A 19,947-nucleotide genomic window follows, 5' to 3' on the forward strand; every position below is an offset into this window, starting at 1 on the left:
CGGGGCTCGCCTGCCATACAAGGAAAATATGTTTCGGGTGACCCTTCCTCGCTTCCTGCCGTGATGGGATAATCCCACCAGTCCCCAGGCGTGGCCTGACTCGTCTCGCCTCAGTCCCTCTGAGGCGACCTCCACCCCCTGGACCCTGCTATCCACTCGGGCCTCCTGCAGCCCTGGGCCCATCTCCCACTACCCAGACTCTCAGGGCCAGGAAGTCCCCTACCCCTGCCCCAGTGGCATGTTGAGGCATGTTGAGCAGAGCAGGGATTCCCAGCCAAAAAGAAAGGCTTGAGCCCAACCCCAGAACCTGTCACCTGTCACCCTCAGCCACAAGCCAGGCATGGCCGGAGGCCCGTGATGCCCCAGCCCCCACTGTTCTTCCTCAGCGACCTCACATCTGACTTTCTCCCACGTCCACTCAACTCAACCACAAGCCGACTGCCCCTCACACAGCACCCCAAGCCTGTTGCTCCTTGACACCCATGGGGGCCCAGGGTGAGGACACACCTCTGGCTGCCCAACTTGTGCTCTCACTGCCAAGGTCTTGACGGGCAGGTTGGGCCCGCCCCCAGGCCAGGTGCCGCCTGTGGGGCATAAAGCCTGCAGAGGCAGCTCCTTAGGGAGCTCTGCTATCTGCCATGAAGGGGAGCAGCACCCTCCTGCTGGTGGCCCTCACCCTGCTCTGCTCCTGCGGTGAGTCTGTGTGCTTCCAGCAGGGCCCATGTGTGGGGGGCAGACAGGAACCTGGGGGGCTAAAACCCAGACACTAGGCCCCTCACAAGGATGGGCGGCGGTCTTCCTAGGTGCCCGACCGGCCTCCATCACAGAACACAGATGTGGGCAGATGCCCCCGATGCTCCCGCCAACCCCAGTCCCCACCCAGCCCAGCTCCAACCTCTGCCCCAGCCCTAGCGTCACCAAGCCCAATGTCACCAACCCAGCCCAGCCTGACCCCAACCCTCCAAGCCCCAGGTCAGCCAACCTCACTCAGAGGGTGAATTCCAGCCACATTAGGGTCTTGCCGCCCCTTCCCTAGTAATGCCAGGGAACCCCAGAGTGGGAGACGCTGCCGAGGCTAGGGGTGACAGGAGGGGTCTGTGGCCAGGTAGAGTTAGGGGGTATTATGGAGTAAGACCTGGGGGAGGTGAGGCAGGGTGATCATGGGGGCACACCTGGGGCAAGTGAGGTGGGCACTGATGCAGAAGTTCTGGACACCGCCGAGGCTGGAGTGCTGGGAGGTCTGGGGTGGGCTGGAATGGAATTCTCTTGTGCTGGTGTCACCTTGCCCCCACCTCACAGGGCTGGCCATCGGGGATGACAACAGTGACTTTTTCATGGACTTCCTGCAAACGCTGCTGGTGGGGTCCCCAGAGGAGCTATATGAGGGACCTCTTGGCAAGTATGATGTCAATGCAGATGCCAAGGCAGCACTGACGGAGCTCAAGTCCTGTATCGACGGCCTACAGCCTATGCACAAGGCGGAGCTGATCAAGCTGCTGGTACCAAGGCTGGGGTGGGGGCGGGGGGGTCACCCCATTCCCTGAAGGTCTGCAGCCCCAGCAGGACACACAGCCCTGCCCCACTAGCCCTCCACCAAATGCTATGACTCCTGATTATCACCCCAATACAGCCACCACCCCACAGACACCTTGACCTGCCTCAGTCAGCGGAAGTGGACATCCCAGACCTCACTCCCCCAGAGCAGCCTCAGCCTCCCCTAAGAGCACATACATGCATATGGCACACCCACTTACAAGTACGCACCACTTCCGCCGTTGCTAGGAGGGGACTGGCTGAAGTGTGCCAGAGCCTACGGTCCTCCAGGGGCTGGCCTGGGCCTACCCGCCCAACAGGATGGGGCTTTCTAGTTATCGATCACCAGGTATGGGACCCCCAGCCCTCTGGGCCCACACCTGTCTGCCTTCCAGGTGCAAGTGCTGGGCAGTCAAGATGATGCATAGCGGACCCCAGTCGTGTCTCCAAGCAGCCACAGGACCAGCTACACAAGCAGCAATGGCCACACTGCCCCATTACCACTTCTCCGCGTGTAAATTTATCATAAAACTGTTCAATCAATAAAGCCTCCTGCAGCTCAGGCTCTGGCTCCTGTCTCTCCCCACAGTCAGGGACACAACCGCATGGATATGCGGATTCACAGACACGGGGTCACATCCGCAGAGCATGCACGTAGAAGTAGCCCCACACAGAGGGCAGACCCACCAGACCCCCATGTAGGCGGACAGAGCAAGACGGACAGGCAGGGGAGTGGACGCAGGAAGGGCTACAGAGGCAGCGGTGGGGTGCAGGACCAGTGCGTCAGAGGAGGCAGGGCAAAGAGCCCCAGGCCGACGATGAGGCTAGAACTGGGAGGTCAGGCTGGGGGCGTTCTGCGTCTGAAGACTGTCATTCCAAGACAATAAATATCCACAATATACACCTGGCACAGGTCCAGGGGTTGAAAGCATTCCCCCTAAAGTCACCCAAGGAAAGAGTCTGTCTGGAAGACGTGCAGACCCGAGCCCTATCCCCAAGAGGAACCTTGACAAAGTGGAGAAGAAAGTGCACCTGGTCTTGAGGACACCCGTGGTCGAGGGGTGGGCATGGCCAGCAGTGGCACAGGAGGGAGAGCAGGGTCTGGAAAGGTTCCGCAGAAGGGCAGCAGCTCAGCGCCACCCCCCAAACTCCCCAACCAGCGCTGACCCTACCCTCACCCAGGATCCCAACTGCTGGAGCCTTCTTGTGCCTCAGTTTCCCCAGATCAGTGGTCTTCACTGGGAGCAAGGCTGACTAGGTTCATCTCTGCCCCTCACAACCTTTGCTCTCTGGCCACTCCAGCTCTGGGCCCTGTGGCCTCACCTTCCAGTACAGAACCTCACTGTCCCTTTTCCCACCCTCCAAGCCTCTGCCCTACCCACCACAGTGAGGAGCAGAGCAAAGTCCTGACCTGAGCCATGCCTGGTGAGGGTGGGGGTCCCCTGGGCAGAGGCCATTGTCTTCATCATACAGAGAGTGATCTAGAACCTGCTGTCCCACAGAGCTGCATTCTAGAGCTCAGGGGCCAGGATCTCTCCCCACCCCCACCCAATTCTCCAAGCCCCCTGGGAAGAGGAGAGAGAGGGAAAGGCCTTCCTTTCCATGCCCCTTTTTTGGGAACTGCCTGGCATTGAGGCCGGTGCGACGGGACGACCTCCAAGGAGGCCCGGTCCATAGGTTGCTCTGAGTGCAGCTCCTGGACTGAAGAGGTAAGGGCCCCTCTGGAGTGGCCCTCTCCCTGCCCCACAGCACAGCCTCAGCCAAGAAGTTTTCCACCTTTGCCCACCACTCCCTGCCCAGTGGTGCCCAGCATCCCCTGAATAGGAGGAACCTACCCAGAGCCCCTGCAGAGCCGGGGAAGTGTGGTCAGTGAGGCTGGAGGAGACAGCCCTTCCCATCTTGTGCATGAGGGTCTAATGCTCCTCCTCTTGGAGGCTGGTGAGGGCAGAGCAAGCCCACTCCTCCAAGCATAACCTCTGTGTAGGCCCCAGCTCAAGACCTTATGAGGAGGCTGTGGCCTGCAGTTCTGCCCACCAGTGGGGACAAGACAGGGATAGGGTGGGGAGTTGGGACTTCCCAGCACCTGGTCACCCTTCCATCCATGGACAGAGCCAGCCATGGCAGAGGAAGTATGGGTGGGCACCTGGAGGCCCCATCGCCCCCGGGGGCCCATCATGGCCCTCTACAGCAGCCCAGGACCCAAGTACTTGATTCCACCCACCACGGGTAAGGGCCTGGGAGCCTGGGATGGGACTGGGGTAGGGGAAGAAGCCAGCTCTGAGGTGGGCTCGGGATGGGCCCGGAGAGGGTCTGGAGAGGGACTGGGAGGGCATGGGGCGGGTCTGGGGAGGTTCTGGGAGGGTCAGGGAGGTCTGACGAGGGTCTGGGGAGGGCATGGGTGGGCCTGGGGTGGGTCTGGGGAGGGTCTAGGGAAAGTTTGAGGTGGGCCTAAGGAGGGTCTGAGTGGGGGCAGGGGGTGGGCCTGGAGAGGCTCAGAGCAGGGAGGGCATTGGGAAGGCTGGGGGCTCATCCCTGACTCCCAGCCCATCAACCCCTCTGGGGTCAATAGGGTGGGGAGAAGGACGGCATCTTACTCCGGGCTGCTCAGAACCCCTGCCCCACAGGCTTTGTGAAGCACACACCCACCAAGCTGCGTGCACCAGCCTACAGTTTCCGTGGGGCCCCCATGCTCCTGGCAGAGAACTGCTCCCCAGGGCCCCGCTACAGCGTGAACCCCAAGATACTGAGGACTGGCAAGGACCTTGGCCCTGCCTACTCCATCCTGGGGCGCTATTGTACCAAGACCATCATGACCCCTGGCCCCGGTAAGTGAGCCTGGCCCAGCCGCAGACCTGCCCAACCCTGCTGGTGGCCACTGCACGTCCTGTCCAGGTGAAGGTGTGAAGGAGCACAGGCATCCTGGCTCTCCTGTCCCCTCTTTTTCCTCTCGAGGGACACCACCAGGCCCAAAGCAGCCTCGGAGACCCTCAAGCCCAGTTCTAACTTGGGCTTTTCTTGCCCTACGTCCCCACACCAGGCCCACACCAGACTCTGCCCTTCCCCCTCCAAAGCTGCACCTGTCCCGCCCACTCCTGCAACTCCGGGATACCCCTAACCAATCTCGGTCACCATCCCCTCCCAGCACGCCCTCCGCTCTTCTCCCGAGCCAGGTGACTACTTTCCAGAGAAATCGGCCAAGCACGTGTTTGACTCAGCACCCAGCCACTCCATTTCTGCCCGAACCAAGACCTTCCAAGTGGACAGCACCCCAGGTGTGCACCAGCCCTGATAGCCAACATCCAACCAGGGTGGGGACCCGGGGGGTGGGGGAGGTGAGACAGGGTAACCTGATGGCTGCACTCCTAGAAGTGGCAAACTTCAGGAAAGGAGCTAAGACTCTGCATGCAGGATTCTGTCCAACCTGAGACTCACTGCCTGTGCGCCCCACAGGCCCTGCCGCCTACATGCTGCCTGTGGTCATGGGGCCCCACACCGTTGGCAAGGCGTCCCAACCCTCCTTCTCTATCAAAGGCCGCAGCAAGCTGGGCAGCTTCAGCGACGACCTTCACAAGGCAAGGGTTCCCCCCCCCCCCCACCCAGGGCACAGCACTGTTCATCCCCCAGAGACAGTCCATCTGGCCCTTCCTCCCCAGAACCCAGTCCCATCAGAGTGAAACCTATCAGCTCTTCACCCTCCGGTGTCTGCCACATGCATGGCACCACCCTGTCCCCTGCACCCCCAGGTTACATTCCTGGGGTGAGGAAGGGCAGACAATGGACAAGGACGGAGATAGCAACAGTGCCGGGGGAGTGGAGCAAGGAAGGGATTTATGGAGTGCTGCAGGGAGGCTGGGAGCAGCCTTCGATAAGGTGGCATGCAGGAAAATAAGAAGAAGGAGAGGAGTAAAATGTGAGATATTTGGGGGAGGAGGGTTCCAGCTGCAGAAACAGCCAGTGCAAAGGCCCTGAGGTGGCCATGTGTTCAGGAGGTTGAGGAGCCTGGGGAGACTTCCAAAGTGGTTTCACAGCACTGCTGACCCCGCCAGTCCAGCCCACGGCCATCAAATCCCACAGGACAGAATCCCAGCTGCAAAGGGGCCTCTCCTGCACACACCAAAGGGACAAGCCTGGGACTGACACACTGAGGTGTCATCGCCTTGGTGAGGCTTCAGTAGAGGAGTAATGTCCCACACAGAGAAGGTCATCCCACAGTGTGACTGTTGTCTGGAGACAGAAGGGACCCCTGGACACACAGACACACAGTGACTCAAGGCTTGAAACGCACTGTCCGATGCTGGCCGCCTACCCTTTGGGATCACGTGCCCTGGCAGGCCAAGCCTGTCTGAGCCTCTTTCACCTTCCAGACCCCAGGTCCTGCAGCCTACCGCCAGACGGATGTGCAGGTGACGAAGTTCAAGGCTCCACAATACACCATGGCAGCCCGGGTGGAGCCCCCAGGGGACAAGACCCTCAAGCCAGGACCAGGAGCCCACAGCCCTGAGAAGGTCCAGGAAGAGCAGGGCCCAGAGGGGTGGCATGAGGGGTGGGGAGTTACAGTGAGGAGGGAGTGGGGATGGTGACATGGCCCAGAGAGCATAGGGATGGTCACAACCCAGTGGGGGGGAGAAGGGGCACCACTCAGAAGGGGTGATGGGGCACAGCCTGGGAAGCCGGGAACACAGGCCAACCTGTGTGGTTGAGTTGTTGGGGGATACATCTCGGGGGTGTGAAGTCAGCAGGGGCACAGCCTGGTTGCAGGGGGAGGCACAGGCCAGAGGAGTAGTTGGGGAGCAAGCCCAGAGTGGGTGTGGGGGGGAAGGGCCTGTGAGCCTGTGGGGGGCACAGTGTCCATGCATCCCTAGAATGCTAGGCTTTCCTGACATACCATTTCCCCAGCTGGCAGGTCCTGCCTCCCTAGACACCAGTGACAGTTAGCGTGCAGAACACTCACCAAACCCAGTAGTGTGGCTTTGGCGCTGGTCACCTTGGCCCAGGGCTCAGGAAGGACAGTGAAGCCACTGTCAGCAGCTCTAGCCCCAGGGAGGGCAGAACCTGTCAGGCAGGGGCAGGGGTGCCAGAGCCTCTCACAGCCTCTCCTCCCCAGGTGACAGTGACCAAGCCCTGTGCCCCCATCGTCACCTTCGGCATCAAACATTCTGACTACATGATGCCCCTCGTGGTGGATGTGGAATAGCCCTGGCCCCCACCGCACCCCATCACCCACAGCCTCTGCACATCATGTTCCCACATCTGGGCCGTGGGCTAGGGACGCCTCCTCCCCAAGCTGGGCTGTGGCCAGCCTGGCCCTGTAGGGCAGAGCATACCTGTTTGGACAGTTGTGACCAGTTATTTTTTCTATGCTGCTTTCCCATTTGCTAATCTTGTTTCCTGCTGTGCTGTGCCCACATGTTTAATAAACCACAGATCCCATTAGTAATGGGTTTGTCTTGACAGTAGAATCAAGCTTTTTCAGAAAGCCCCCCCCCCCCCCAACATAGGCTGTTGGGTCCTACCCTGGCTTCCAGGGCTTGGGGTCTGAACAGAGAGGAGGGCTTGGGACCCTCGGGCGCCCACCCTCCTAATTCTGCCTCAGGCCCTTCACCTCGCATTTCGTCGTACACGCCAGGGATGGTCACACGAGCACCTATCCCCTCCTATGTGTGGTCTTCTGCCTGCATGACTCACTCTCACCCATGAGATCTGGGTCCCCACTAGGGCCTGTGACCACCCTGAATAAAGTGATACTCCTGACGCCAGGCCATGACATAGAGAGGAAACAGCTTCTGCCTGTGTATCCCCCTCGCTTCGCTCACTTCACACCATGGTGTGCCCCCAGAAAGTGATGTGGCCACATCAACATCCAGGCAGCCAGCACAGCTGGACCGCAAGCTCACACCAGCATCAACCAGCGGGGATGTGAGCAAGCCTTCAGGTGACAGCAGCCCTGGCCTCGGGTCTCCCAGCTGAAGCCTTAATGTTCTAGGCAGAGAGCTGTCCCCACCATGCGGGTCTCAAATTCCAACCACAGTGATCCCAAGACAAAAATTACTGTAAGTGACTAAGTTTTAAGTGATCTGTTATGCAGCAAAGGCAACACAGGAAGCACAAGAGGACAAGGACCAGGAAGGGGGCATCTGAGTGAGGCCCAAAACAGGCATTTCTAGAGGCCTCCTGGAGTCTAAGGCCAGGCCTTGAGGAATGGAGTCTGGATTTCACCTTGATCTTGGGGAGGTCGCGGAGAACCTCAAGATGGGTGGTCCTGCCTGCTGTCCCCGTGAGCCTGCCAGCCATAGCCACACAGGGCACAATATGGCTGCTGACCCTGGCCCAGCAGGAACCACGTCAGGTTCGGCGTTCTGAGCACCTCACATTTATTCATCTAACCCTTGGGAGTAATACTATCATCACCCTATCTGAGTTACAGAAACTTGGCAGAGAAAGTGGTAAGCCTGTGACTACCTGCCTAGGGCGGCGGGGGCCAAGTGAGGGAGGGAGGGAGGGTACAGGGACAAGGCAGAACGAGAGAGGGAAGAAGTGGGGTCTGGACCAGCAGTGTCCATGGCCTGTCTGTGGACTGAGTCAGTTCCAGATGAAACTCTCAAGCACCCAAAGAAATGAGGACGCCAAAGACAGTGTTTACTCCACCATGAAACTGTTTATTCCAAATTTTTATTGGTAAACGCCTTGTCCTTGAACTGCGGGATAGAGCCTGGCAGCTACCTTGGCACAGACTGGGTCCCCGGGTCCTTCTTGGGTTACTAGTCTCAGGCACCAACATCAGCAAACCCCGCCTAGGCACAAAAGTAGGTGCTGAGTGCACAAGGCTGAGCAGGAAGAGGGTGAAGCCTCTGACAGGTTGGCAGAATGGCCAGGCCCCCCTCACGGAATCCATCCCAGTGCAACGAGAATGAGAGACCAAAAGGTCAATCAGAAAGGAACTAAAACCCAGACCCCAAAATAGCTGGCAGCAGAGATGGAAACTTTAGGAGAGAACGTTACAGCTGGAGGTCTCAGGGAGACAGCAGAAAACACTCAGCAAGACCACCCAAGTGCAGAATGGAAACTAGCCTGCCATGGCAGGACGAGCAGGCACAGCTCGCTTAGTGTGGCGTGGCTCCCACAATGGAGCATGTTCTCAGAAAGTGAAGTCAGCACCACAAACCCAGGCAGAGTGGGGGATGAAGGGTGAGGGTGTGTCTGCAATGCCCTCGGCAGCTGCCAGCACAGTGGCCAGTGGGCACGCGCCCGTGGCAAGATTTAAGGTGAGATGAGCAGAGGACTAAGTCAAAGCCATAGAGTGTGGCGACTGGGAAGGGAGGCAGGACCACGGGAGCCTGAGAATGCCAGGGAGTAAGGGGGAACAGTGAAGTCCCAGAGACACGGAGGCATGTAAGCCGACCTCACTGGATGAGAAATGAGCATCTGGAGGAGCAGAGGCAGTCAGAACAGAACACTCAGAAGTAGGAAGGTGGGATCCTCCTCCTCCAGGAGGCTGAGAGGGCCAGCAGGTACAATGGAATGACCATATGAGGATACAGGCCAATCCTGCTGGAAGGGGAGGCAGGCATCAGTGCCACAGGGGCAGTGCCCAGGGCTGGAGACCAGAGCAAGGTAGGGCCAAGAGAGTTGATGTGTGGTCAATGTGTGTGACCCGGGCAAGGAGGTGGACAGGGCGCCAACAGTCTTCAGGGAGTAAGGGGAGTAACTGGGATGACAGAAGACGGGGAAGGACACAGAGCCAATGAGTCGTTTCTTACATGTATTTGTGCACAAGCAAGGGTGCCGACACCTCACCACATCTCACCAGCGGGTGAGATGCCGCTGGTCCAGCTGGGCCTGTGGTTCGGTTTGTGTGAACATGGGGCTGGCCAAGTGGGCCGTGAGGGCCCAGGGAACAAACGGTGGGTGGGCATGGAGGGCAGTCTGCAGAGGGATGCAAGAATAACTAAGCGTCCCCACAGTAAGGTGGTAGTCACTGTCAAAGGGCCTCGCTTGGTGGATGGGAAGCTGCCTGCTGACACTCCAGAAGCGACCCACAGGTCCTACGAAGAGAGTCCTTGTAGGGAAGCCTCCTGTCCTGACCCACAGAAGGTGCCCCCCTCAACACACACACTGCCTGACTCTGAAATGCCAGACAGAACTGCTTCTAAAGGTCTGGTCTCGCGGAAATACACCTTTGGTGTTGGGTAGCTCTCGAATCCTGAGAAAACGGGGAGTTTCTTCTCCTGGATACCAGACTGTGAGATCCAGAAGGACTGGGAGGGCCCAGGGCCTCCAGCCAAGGTTGCAGTCCACTCCTTCATCCACGGCCCCTTGCCCTTTCCCGACGGTCCGGAGGGCAGGCAAGGCCTCAGGGCGGAACCCTCAACATTGATCTACCCATGCCCAACAGCCCTAGCCAAGAGTATCTGCCATCTCTGAGTAGAAATGGTGCTCGAAGTTCACAGCCACACCCCCTTCCTGTGTCAGCTCCAGGCACCTCAGATCTCAGATGTGGCCTGACCTAGAGACAAGGACGGGACAGAGCCTTAAAACGCCAAAGCCCCAAGGAACAGGGGAAGGCTGCTAGCCACAGGTAGCCATGTCCAGGATTCCCAGCTGCTCAGGTCAGACCTGCTCTGCCAGAGCCTCTAACACCCGGAACAGTACAGAGAGCTGGGCCTTGGCTTCTCCAAGGGAAAGAGACCCTCACACACATGGGACCGGCCAACATGAGCTCACGGGGTCAGAGGAAGCCACGAACTCCCAGTCACACAGGAAAAAGATTCCCAAGCCACGATCATCGTTTCAAAGGAGTATCTTGTACGTAGGTCTTCTGGAGCCCAGGACACCAGGCAGGGGGAGACCCTGGTTGCCCCGGGCACTCACAGAAGCCAGTTCCTAGTGGCTCATGTCCTTGCCCTTGACAGGAGATACGAGAGGATGAAGAAGGCCACGATCAGGCCTGCAGCCATACCACATAGAAGCTTCCGGTTGTCTCGCCCAGACCTCGCCATTGTGGAAAAGCGCTTCACACTCCCTGTGAGCAGGCCTGTCATGCTTGTGAAATCCGAGTCCTGAGGGAGGAATCCCAGCACAGTCACACAGGGGGGCATCTCCACGACCGACACGCAGGTGCTGCAGGCACGCTGGGAGCCTGCACAGCAGGCGGTGTGGGGCAGAGCTGACCGCGATGCCCGCGCACACTGCAGACCCTTACCATGCCGTCCAGGTACCGGTTCTGGTCTTCTGCGTCCCTATCGATGTCCAGGGCCAGCTGGTCAGGACACAGAGGGGGCAAGGTCAGGCCAGAGAAGGGACACTGGATGGCGCCTGACCCCCCGTAAGACCAGCAGACCCTGCCAACAACTCTGCCAGACACAGTACCACCAGCAGAGATCAGGATTCAGGTGTCACCCGGACCTCACACGGATGGATGCTGCCATGGATGAGACAAGGAAGATGGGAACTACGTGAAGCCCTTCCCAGCCTCTACCCTCCCTCTGGTCCCCACTCCAGGGTGCTAGGTGGAGGTGAAGGGACGACCACCACTGACCGATTTGAGCCTGGTGACCTTGGAAGCCAAGTTGTCGGCCATCCGCTTATTCTCCCGGTCTAGTATCTCCTCCACAGCGGCGGGGCTCTGAGCTGCGAGAAGGGAGAGTCTGAGGGGGAGCATCCACCTGTGAGCACTGCCCTTGACCCCTGCATGTCAGCCCTTTGTGGCCTCAGGGCTCTCACTCCAATCCCACCCCAGCCATGCTGGAAGTCTCAGAGGACTGAGTTCACATCTGTGGAGCGGGCCCAACCCTAACCCGGGATCCAGTGCATGGACGTCACACATGACGGGCTGTGTAAAGGACAGTGCGTGTGAGCACCTGTCATGTGAGCACATGTCCTGTAAACATATCTAGGCACCCCAAAGGGGTACAGTCCTACTAGCACTTTCTGATATTGTCACAGAACCTGCACGATCCCTCCATAGATGGCATCATAAGGATAGATAAGATAGTTATTTCTGGCAGGAAGAGCACCCAGGAGGGAAGCACAAAGGCCCTGGCAGGGATGGCCCATGAACTGGGTTCTGAAGAGATGACAAGTGACCAAAGAGGAAACAAATTCGCAAAGCTCCCAACACCCAAAAGTGGGGGCTGAGGTCGATCCTGAGTGCAGGCCCTAGGTCTGCTCACCTCTACACCCCACACCTTACAGGACGCCCTGACCCATGACTAGTGATGCTGAATCTGTCACATCAGGTGGGTGGGAACCATCTCCCCCCAAGTTCGGAGTGCAATTTTGCGGCGGCCAGGATGCCTTAATATGCCACCGAGGCACAGCCTTAGGAATCACTGATGAATACAAACCCCAAAAGAAAGGCTGTTAACGTCCTGCCAACCACTTCATGTTCGTTAACCCCTTAACAGTTACAAGAGCCCAGCGACACAGGCCATCAGCATCCCAATCCCAGATGAGAACAGGGGCTTCCCCGAGGGCAGACGGGCCAGCCTAGGCCACCCCACCACGCAAAAGCCTCCTCTCCCACGCCAGCTTCCGGGACCTGTGGCCCGTGGCCCGCCAGAGGCCCCAGGCAGAACGACCTCGCAGGGTCAGGAGCACCCGCAGGGCCCCAGAGACCCCTCCCCCCGCGCGCAGCCTGGCTCCGCCCGCCGGCAGTTCTCCCCGCCGCGGCCACTCAGCGGGGCAGGGGCGGGCGGAGGCGGCTCCAGCGGGCAGCCGCATCGTCCACGGCCGGCCGCGCCGCCATCCGGCTCGCTCCCCCGCGCTCACCCCGCGCCCAGTCAGCCATCGCTCCCGGCCCCGGCCGGGGTCTCCGTCAACGGCACGGCCACAGCCTCTGCGGACGTGGCGCAGCAGCGGGAAGGGGCCTCCGGCCCTGCCCCTTCCGCCCGGGCACGCCGACTTCCGGCCGAGGTCCGGCCGCCGGGGTGACGTGATGGGAGCCGAACCCGCCTGAGGTCTGTTCCGCCGCCGGACAAGGGGAGGGGACGGGCCGTCGGCTCTGGGGACGGCTTGCTGGTTGGTGCTTTCCCCTGCCAATTACTGCGTTGACAGACACTTCTACCAGCCAACCGCGCCGAAGGCGGGGTCAGGTCCCCCGTAGGAAGCGCTCCCAGGCCTTTTATCAGGCGAGATAGGCTGGAAGGGGTCTCAATGGGCATCCGCCTCCGCCAGGCTGCGGTGGGAGTCCCGGCCCCGGTTACTGCTGGTGGGACAGTGGAGATCAAGGCCTGGGGCGAGCGGGCGCTGCAGAAGATGCAGGGGTGAGAGCACTCTGAAGGAAAATGAACCAGACGAAGGGTCAGAGTGTGGGGGTGGTGGCGACAGTAGGAACCGGGCGCTTGCCTTTGCACCCGGGCGCTGAGGGCGCGGTGCGAAGGAGATAGTCAACATAGGCTTGTTGCACAGTGGATACCTCCCCACCCTACTGAAGCGTTTGCTCTGTGTCATTTCGTCCTCCTAACAACACACTGAAACGAGAATTTCTACCATCTCTGCTTTTCAAAAGAGGAAGCTGAGTCGAGGCCAGACTGTGTCTGGGTTACACACCCAGGAAGTTGCTGCACAAGATAATGCTTTGCCTTCATCCTGACCCCTCCCCACTCTCCCCTTTCTTTAAGCTTCAAGGAGGTCTGCTTCTCTCCCACCACGACCATTCCCATCTGCTCTTTTTGTTTTGCATGACCTTCCCCCAGATCACTTCTTATCGTCCAGTCTCCAAAAGTGGCATTTCATCAGATCCCTTTGCGGCCCACCAGGCTCTCCGCCTTTTTTCTTAAATCACAGGACTATGGCTGCCTATCGGCGTCTTATTTGTCCGTGTTTCCTTGTGTTCACCTTTGGAACACAACCTCTACGAAAGCAGGGACCTCGCATGCAGTAGGCACTCAAACCCCTGTTTACTACATCAGGTGGTCTCCGGGCTGCAAAGTCCTTTCTTTTCCACCTGGACTTTCCCCTCGACTTCCACTCGTTCGGTCCATCAAGAGGGGCGTGGATGGGAGGGGTTGGTAGAGCGGGCTGAGGTCCTCGCCTGCTGGGAATTCCAGTCCAAGAAGCAGGGGTCCCTGTTAGATTCGGAGGCTACTAGGCCCCAAAGTCGGACGATCACCGAGTAGGATCTTTGAAACCCCAGCTAACTCCGGGCAAAATCTTCAAGCTCCAGTCAGCTGGTCCAGGTCTCGCCTCCTTAAGGAGCTCGCAGCCCTGACACACCCCAGAGCCTCAGCGCACGCCCATCCCGGCCTCTCCCAGCGCAGCCCCGGCCCCGCCCCACAGCCCCGCGCGTGCCCGTCCCAGATTCCTCCGCGCGCAGCCCTAATACAGCCCCGAGGGAGATGCCGTGCACGCCGGTCCCGACCTCCCCGGCGCACAACCCAGGCCCCGCCCCGCGTCGCCGCGTACGCCGGTCCCGGCTTCCCCCGCGCGCAGTCCTGGCCCCGCCCCGCGGCGCCGCGCACCCCTATCCCGGCTTCCCCCGCGCGGCGAGTCAGGGCGGAGCGAGCGGGCTCATCCTGGAGTCGCAAAGCCAAGCCTCTCCCACCCGCCCGGCGCGGTATCCCGGGGGCGCCATGGAGCCCCGGGTGGTTGCGGATGCTGTGGAGACGGGAGAGGAGGATGTGATTATGGAGGCTCTGCGCACGTACAACCGGGAGGTGAGCGAGAGCCGTGAACGTGGTACACGAAAGAAGAGGTGGGGCAGGGTGGGCCGCGAGCGCGGCGGGCGGGGCGCCGAGTCGGTGAGGAGTTGCTACCGGGAGAGAGTCCGGGTGCGCTCGCCGCTGGGCGGGTGGGGCGGGGCGCCGGCTGTTTCCCATCCACGGAGCGCGGGTCCTGCCTGGTGTGGATCTGTGCCCCTGAGCCCCTGGGTCTCTCTGCAGAACTCCCAGAGTTTCACGTTTGATGATGCCCAACAGGAGGACAGGAAGGTGGGTGCTGACCGAGGGGTAAAGGGGAAGGGATGGGAGGTCCCGGGAAAAGGGGCCTGGTGGAGCCGCTCTTCTTCCTGCCCACAGAGACTGGCGGAGCTGCTGGTCGCGGTTCTGGAGCGGGGCTTGCCACCGTCCCGCCGCGTCACCTGGCTGCAGAGCATCCGCATCCTGACCAGAGACCGCAGCTGCCTGGAGCCTTTCACCAGCCGCCAGAGCCTGCAGGCACTTGCCTCCTATGCTGGCATCGCCTTGGAGGGGTCCGTCCCTGAGCCTCTGGACATGGACGTTGTACTCGAGTCCCTTAAGTGCCTGTGCAACCTCGTGCTCAGCAGCCCGGTGGCACAGGTGCTGGCCGCAGAAGCCCGCCTAGTGGTGAGGCTCGCAGAGCGTGTGGGGCTGTATCACAAGAGCAGCTTCCCACACGAAGTCCAGTTTTTTGACTTGCGCCTCCTCTTCTTGCTCACGGCACTTCGCACTGATGCGCGCCAGCAGCTGTTTCAGGAGTTGCAGGGGGTGCGCCTGCTGACTGCTGCCTTGGAGCTGACACTGGGAATGACCCCTGATGGGGGCCCTCCTGAGCTCCTTCCTCCCCAGGAGACTGAGCGGGCCATGGAGATCCTCAAAGTGCTCTTCAACATCACCTTTGACTCCATTAAGAGGGAAGTGGATGAGGTGAGGGCTGACCTGAGTCCGTGGGTAGAGCTTAGCGGTGTGGACGTTTCCTGGATCTGTCTGCCTGTAGGAATACTGGCAAGTTTCTGGGCATCAGATGGGGAGAGGGCAGGTGGAGCTCTTAGCTTATCGGGAGGAGGCAAGGAGATGCACGTTTTGGGCAGGGAGCCTTGGAGAAGATTTCTGAGAGAGGTGGAGGGCATGTCTGGCTCTTCCAGCCTAGCAGGAGGGCTGTTTGGTGCGTGGGGAAGCTGTAGGAGATTTCCCACCATGAGGCCGTGACCATGTGGCTAGAGTACTCTGTGACTTCATCCCAAGAGGACTTAGTGACGTTCTTGATCACAGAAACACTCTGAAGGTAGAGTAGAAGAGGGCAAGTAGAGGAGATGCATGGTCTCTGCACATGATCCTGGAGCGGTGCTTCCTCTCACAAGAACACCTTTCTTTTTGGTCAGGAAGATGCTGCCCTTTATCGGCACCTGGGGACTATTCTGCGGCACTGTATGATGGTCGCTGCTGCTGGAGACCGCACAGAAGAGTTTCACGGGTGAGGGTGCGGCCTCTCGAGATGGAAGGGAAGTGTGTTCGCGTGTGTGAACAGTGCTTCCCAGCTCTGGCTGTGGGCTAGGCTCCACCCTAGAGAGTCTTCATCTGTCTGGCTGGGAGCAGACATCAGTGTGTCTCTACAGTACTACGTGATCAGGACAAGTGTCTGGATCTGCGGACAGGAACGTGTCCCTGGAACTTGGGTGGTAGCAACAGGCAGTGTGGTATCTACAGGGCAACGTGGTTACTCACCTCTCTTCTCCATGACCTGTGTTTAGGCAGGTTCTGGCTTGCTTTTTTTTTTTTAATTTTTTTCTAATGTTTATTTATCTTTGAGAGACAGAGCACGAGCAGGGGAGGTGAGAGCGAGAGGGAGACACAGTATCTGAAGCAGGCTCCAGGCTCCGAGCTGTCAGCACAGAGCCCGATGTGGGGCTTGAACTCACGAACTGTGAGATCATGACCTGAGCTGAAGCCAGACGCTTGACTGACTGAGCCACCCAGGTGCCCCCAGGTTCTGGCTTTCAAGAGTGTCTGTGGCGCTTCAACCCAGACAGAGGGTGCCCCTTTCCTTGGGAACTCACCCCACTGAGTGGGATGAGCCTCTGAGGTTAGTCCTACTCTAAGTTCTGGCCTCTTGCTGGCCATTAAGTCCCTGGATGCTAGTTCACATCACATGTGGCCTCTGCAGGGGGCACCAAGGGTTGTACTTGTGCAGGGGAACCAGACTTACCAAGCCCCTCTCCCCCATCTGTCTTCAGCCACACAGTGAATCTCTTGGGAAATTTGCCCCTCAAGTGTCTGGACGTCCTTCTTACCCTGGAGCCACACGAAGGTTCCCTGGAGTTCCTGGGAGCAAACATGGATGTGATTCATGTCCTCCTCAGCTTCCTAGAAAAGCGTCTGCACCAGGTGGGCAGAGGGACCTACCGTGTGGGTACCTCAGTGGCTCTGACTTTCCCCAGCAGCTGTGGTCCGTGCTTTTTCACGGTACCCACTGGTAAGTGGAGATCAGCCTGACAGTGTGAGTCAGGCAATTTCTCCATCTGCTCTGTGGTCCAGCCACCAGACCCCTCCTCCCTGAGAAATATGGGGACCCTCACACACATATTTGAAGGTTTTCATTTCGTTGGTTATCACGAGTTTTAAAACAAAGTACTTACCTTTTAGATCTCTTTGTGGATCTCTTTTGAGTGATCTGAGAAGTCCCCAGCCCTTGCTTGTGACTGTAGAACTTCAGTGTTGCTGCACACAGGTGGCCCGTGGGAACAAGCATCCCTGCAGGGACCCACAGGCATCTTGAGCCAGAGGCTCCCTGGTTCTTGGGCCTGCACACAGGACATTGGCCAGACCTCTGACCAGCTTCTCTGGGAGCTTGCAGACATCACACAAGCTACAGAGTGCAAGGGAGTGGGATTAGACGGACACCTCCAGAATCCACATCGCGCATATATGCTGTGAGCTGGAGTACAAACGCCTGGCATTGGATGTGATGGCTGTGACTGTCCCTACCACTGCTGCTGCTGGGGTTGGGGTCCAGGGAGATAACTCAGGAGAAGGCCGGGGAAGGACAGGAGCTCTCTGGATCCATGAAGCCCACAGAATAGAGATTTTCTTTTTGTGTTTTGGCTGTTGTTTTCTGAGGACAGGTCATGTGCCAGTGGTGTGCTAATAACTGAATGCTCTGTATTTCCCGTGCAACCTTGGTATGTAGGCGAGGAAGTGAGAGCAGATGAGTTATTTGCCCCAGGTCACAGAGCATGTGAGTGCATCCTAAGTTAAGTTCCATTTGTGGCCCTCTTGAAATTCACACAAATTCACAAGAATGTGCCCAGTCTTGGCCCCTCAGCTGACTAACCAGGGCAAGGCCACTTCCTGAGCACCTCCTGCCAGGACCGTCTGGTGTGCGTGTGTTTGCCCCCCCCCCCCCCACTTCAAGTCAGGTGGGGGCACAGCCCCGGTGACAGAGGCTCCTCTGCAGACGCACAGGCTGAAAGAGAGCGTGGCCCCCGTGCTGAGCGTGCTGACGGAGTGTGCCCGCATGCACCGCCCTGCAAGGAAGTTCCTGAAGGCCCAGGTATGGGGCACAGGGGCCGGGGCGGGACCCTGCTTACAGACCCCAGCTGCTGCAGGCCCAGGCTGAGGGACGGCTGCCTCCCCAGGTGCTGCCCCCACTGCGGGACGTGAGGACGCGGCCCGAGGTCGGGGAGCTGTTGCGGAACAAGCTTGTTCGCCTCATGACGCACCTGGATACTGATGTGAAGAGAGTGGCAGCTGAGTTCCTGTTTGTCCTGTGCTCGGAGAGTGGTGAGTGGCAGGATCTGGCCCAGCGCCTATCCCTCCCAGCCACCTCACACACTGATCTCTGCCCTGCTTCTCAGTGCCCCGATTCATCAAGTACACGGGCTACGGGAACGCTGCTGGCCTCCTGGCTGCCAGGGGCCTCATGGCTGGGGGCCGGCCTGAGGGCCAGTATTCGGAGGACGAGGACACGGACACAGAGGAGTACAAAGAAGCCAAGGCCAGGTGTGTGCCCCTACACCCTCGGCTCCTCTCACTCACCCTGGTCCCTGTTCCCACACTCATATGGACTCGCAGGGTGGGTGGGACAAGATGACAGATGGCTGAACTCTTTGGGAGTCAGGCACGGGTCGCATAAGTAACCTGTCTTGGTGTCAGGATGTTTTGTGAGTGTGGGCTGAGTGGGGCCAGGCAGTCGGGGGACCAGGATATCCCCCGAGCAGGGGCTGGGTCCTTGCTGCTCCTGGAAAGAGCCCTCTTGTGGCTGCCCTGCTTCCACCCACCCCATGCAGCCGCCTCCTGTCCTAGAGAGTCGCTAATGCATTCCCCACAATCCCTCCCCTGGGAAGCAGCATAAACCCAGTGACCGGGAGGGTGGAGGAAGAACCGCCCAACCCCATGGAGGGCATGACAGAGGAGCAGAAGGAACATGAGGCCATGAAGCTGGTGAACATGTTTGACAAGCTCTCCAGGTACGTGTTGTGTCAAGGAGGGGCCCACAGCTGGGAGAAGGGAGAACAGAAGCCCAGGACCCGTGTCCGGTCCTGTGAGCGCCAGGAAGTGGGGTTAAAGTTGGGCTTAGCAAGGCTGTGTTACTAAGGTCGGAAACAGGAAACGCCCCAGGAAAGGATTAGACTTGCGGTTGGTATTACATTTGTTTCGTAGATGACAAAAATTGAGACCTGGAGAAATAAGAATTCTAGAGTGCATAAGGTCTCAAAGCCACTGGGTAGCAGTTTGGATTCAGGCCTGTTTGGCCAGGGGTGAACCCGACTTCTGCCCCACATGCCGTGCCCCTCCCCCACCATGCTTTTCCCCCACAGGCACAGAGTCATCCAGCCTATGGGGATGAGTCCCCGGGGTCAGCTCACATCCCTGCAGGATGCCATTTGTGAGACCATGGAAGGGCAGCTCTCCTCGGAACCCGACTCAGACCCCGACTGAGGACACCCACTCTTCTGTTCCCCCTTCAGAACTGGTGCTGCTTCCAGAGATGGCCTTGGGACTGTGACCCAGGGAAGCCATGCTTGGAGACCCTTTTCTCTTTACTTCCAAAGTTCTGTTAATGGTTTGTCTCTGGTCCAATTTCTTATCTTTAGGACTGTGAGGGCCTTGTCCTGCTGCAACTCTGGGAACTCCACCGTGATCTCCACAGATGAGGTGGTCTCGTGTGCCAAGAGGATGTGTGCAGAGGCTGCTGCCTGGGGGCAGGAGCTGAGCATGGGCACATGCACAGGCAAGCATGTCCAGGGCTGGCATACCGGCCCAGAGCTTCTGTGTCAGGCAGGCGCTGCAGCTGACAGGAAAAGAACTTGCTAGGACCCTGTATCCTAATGTCAGAAATGTACTTTCAAGGTATGCTCTATTTCTGTCCCCACTGAGCTCAGGACTGGGAGCCTCCTGTGCGTTCTTGGTCCTCGCTCAGCACTCTACTATAAGTGTCCACAGCAGCCAAGCTCTCACTGGTTGTGACAGTGGAATCCTGGCCTTCCCACTGGCGTAGACAAATACACGAAGGGAAACGCACCTCGTAAAACCACAAGTCTGGATTTCTGTCGTGTACCACAAAGCATCACTGAAATATCTTGGAATAAAGAGTTTCGAGCAAGAATGTGTGTGAGGAATTAATTTCATTGTTCTCAGAATTCAGTCCTTTTCCTAGATCATCATTCATGTCTTTTGTTCTTGTGGAGGCCACCAGACCCTCTCTGAGGACTCTCTTAAACGCACGGCAGGTGGTGAAACA

At 58.9% G+C, this 19,947-nt stretch overlaps 4 protein-coding genes across 7 annotated transcripts; 3 read left to right on the top strand and 1 right to left on the bottom strand.

Moving 5' to 3' along the window:
* Nucleotides 1-638: 638 nt before the first annotated feature.
* On the top strand, nucleotides 639-1,961 carry SCGB1C1 (secretoglobin family 1C member 1). The gene is made up of 3 exons (XM_030330871.1): nucleotides 639-693; nucleotides 1,300-1,499; nucleotides 1,929-1,961. Exons 1-3 carry the CDS (start codon nucleotides 639-641, stop codon nucleotides 1,959-1,961), a joined length of 288 nt encoding a protein of 95 aa, XP_030186731.1.
* Nucleotides 1,962-3,650: 1,689 nt separating this feature from the next.
* On the top strand, nucleotides 3,651-6,727 carry ODF3 (outer dense fiber of sperm tails 3). Of its 2 annotated transcripts, XM_030333881.1 has the most exons (6): nucleotides 3,651-3,759; nucleotides 4,158-4,358; nucleotides 4,704-4,805; nucleotides 4,984-5,105; nucleotides 5,898-6,038; nucleotides 6,638-6,727. In XM_030333881.1, exons 1-6 carry the CDS (start codon nucleotides 3,651-3,653, stop codon nucleotides 6,725-6,727), a joined length of 765 nt encoding a protein of 254 aa, XP_030189741.1. The 2 variants fall into 2 exon arrangements, with proteins under 2 accessions (XP_030189741.1, XP_030189742.1); XM_030333882.1 differs by lacking the exon at nucleotides 5,898-6,038.
* Nucleotides 6,728-8,168: 1,441 nt separating this feature from the next.
* Nucleotides 8,169-12,422, bottom strand: BET1L (Bet1 golgi vesicular membrane trafficking protein like). Of its 3 annotated transcripts, none has more exons than XM_030333199.1 (5): nucleotides 12,301-12,422; nucleotides 11,069-11,160; nucleotides 10,733-10,789; nucleotides 10,490-10,589; nucleotides 8,169-10,036 (listed from the first exon to the last, which is right to left on the bottom strand). In XM_030333199.1, exons 1-5 carry the CDS (start codon nucleotides 12,317-12,319, stop codon nucleotides 10,014-10,016), a joined length of 291 nt encoding a protein of 96 aa, XP_030189059.1. In that variant the 5' UTR covers nucleotides 12,320-12,422; the 3' UTR covers nucleotides 8,169-10,013. The 3 variants fall into 3 exon arrangements, with proteins under 3 accessions (XP_030189059.1, XP_030189060.1, XP_030189058.1); XM_030333200.1 differs by having other exon boundaries at nucleotides 8,169-8,324; nucleotides 12,301-12,420; XM_030333198.1 differs by having other exon boundaries at nucleotides 8,169-10,589; nucleotides 12,301-12,418.
* A 1,588-nt stretch (nucleotides 12,423-14,010) lies between these two features.
* Nucleotides 14,011-19,812, top strand: RIC8A (RIC8 guanine nucleotide exchange factor A). The gene is made up of 10 exons (XM_030333185.1): nucleotides 14,011-14,186; nucleotides 14,412-14,459; nucleotides 14,547-15,134; nucleotides 15,590-15,681; nucleotides 16,442-16,592; nucleotides 17,662-17,757; nucleotides 17,843-17,987; nucleotides 18,062-18,206; nucleotides 18,554-18,673; nucleotides 19,025-19,812. Exons 1-10 carry the CDS (start codon nucleotides 14,103-14,105, stop codon nucleotides 19,143-19,145), a joined length of 1,590 nt encoding a protein of 529 aa, XP_030189045.1. The 5' UTR covers nucleotides 14,011-14,102; the 3' UTR covers nucleotides 19,146-19,812.
* The last annotated feature ends 135 nt before the right edge of the window (nucleotides 19,813-19,947 follow it).

The sequence above is a fragment of the Lynx canadensis genome, chromosome D1 (genome assembly GCF_007474595.2).
Source record: "Lynx canadensis isolate LIC74 chromosome D1, mLynCan4.pri.v2, whole genome shotgun sequence".
Taxonomy (NCBI): domain Eukaryota; kingdom Metazoa; phylum Chordata; class Mammalia; order Carnivora; family Felidae; genus Lynx; species Lynx canadensis.

Bases quoted from the DNA above. Each gene is read 5' to 3' on its own strand.
- RIC8A (XM_030333185.1), top strand. From the start codon at position 14,103: ATGGAGCCCCGGGTGGTTGCGGATGCTGTGGAGACGGGAGAGGAGGAT. The intron at 14,187-14,411 runs GTGAGCGAGAGC...GTCTCTCTGCAG, and splicing joins TGCGCACGTACAACCGGGAG to AACTCCCAGAGTTTCACGTT. The intron at 15,682-16,441 runs GTGAGGGTGCGG...ATCTGTCTTCAG, and splicing joins CGCACAGAAGAGTTTCACGG to CCACACAGTGAATCTCTTGG.
- ODF3 (XM_030333881.1), top strand. From the start codon at position 3,651: ATGGCAGAGGAAGTATGGGTGGGCACCTGGAGGCCCCATCGCCCCCGG. The intron at 4,806-4,983 runs GTGTGCACCAGC...TGCGCCCCACAG, and splicing joins CCAAGTGGACAGCACCCCAG to GCCCTGCCGCCTACATGCTG. The intron at 5,106-5,897 runs GCAAGGGTTCCC...TTCACCTTCCAG, and splicing joins TCAGCGACGACCTTCACAAG to ACCCCAGGTCCTGCAGCCTA.
- SCGB1C1 (XM_030330871.1), top strand. From the start codon at position 639: ATGAAGGGGAGCAGCACCCTCCTGCTGGTGGCCCTCACCCTGCTCTGC. The intron at 694-1,299 runs GTGAGTCTGTGT...CCCACCTCACAG, and splicing joins CACCCTGCTCTGCTCCTGCG to GGCTGGCCATCGGGGATGAC. The intron at 1,500-1,928 runs GTACCAAGGCTG...TCTGCCTTCCAG, and splicing joins CGGAGCTGATCAAGCTGCTG to GTGCAAGTGCTGGGCAGTCA.
- BET1L (XM_030333198.1), bottom strand. The intron at 10,790-11,068 runs GTCAGTGGTGGT...TGTCCTGACCAG, and splicing joins AGGTCACCAGGCTCAAATCG to CTGGCCCTGGACATCGATAG. The intron at 10,590-10,732 runs GTAAGGGTCTGC...TTCCTCCCTCAG, and splicing joins ACCGGTACCTGGACGGCATG to GACTCGGATTTCACAAGCAT.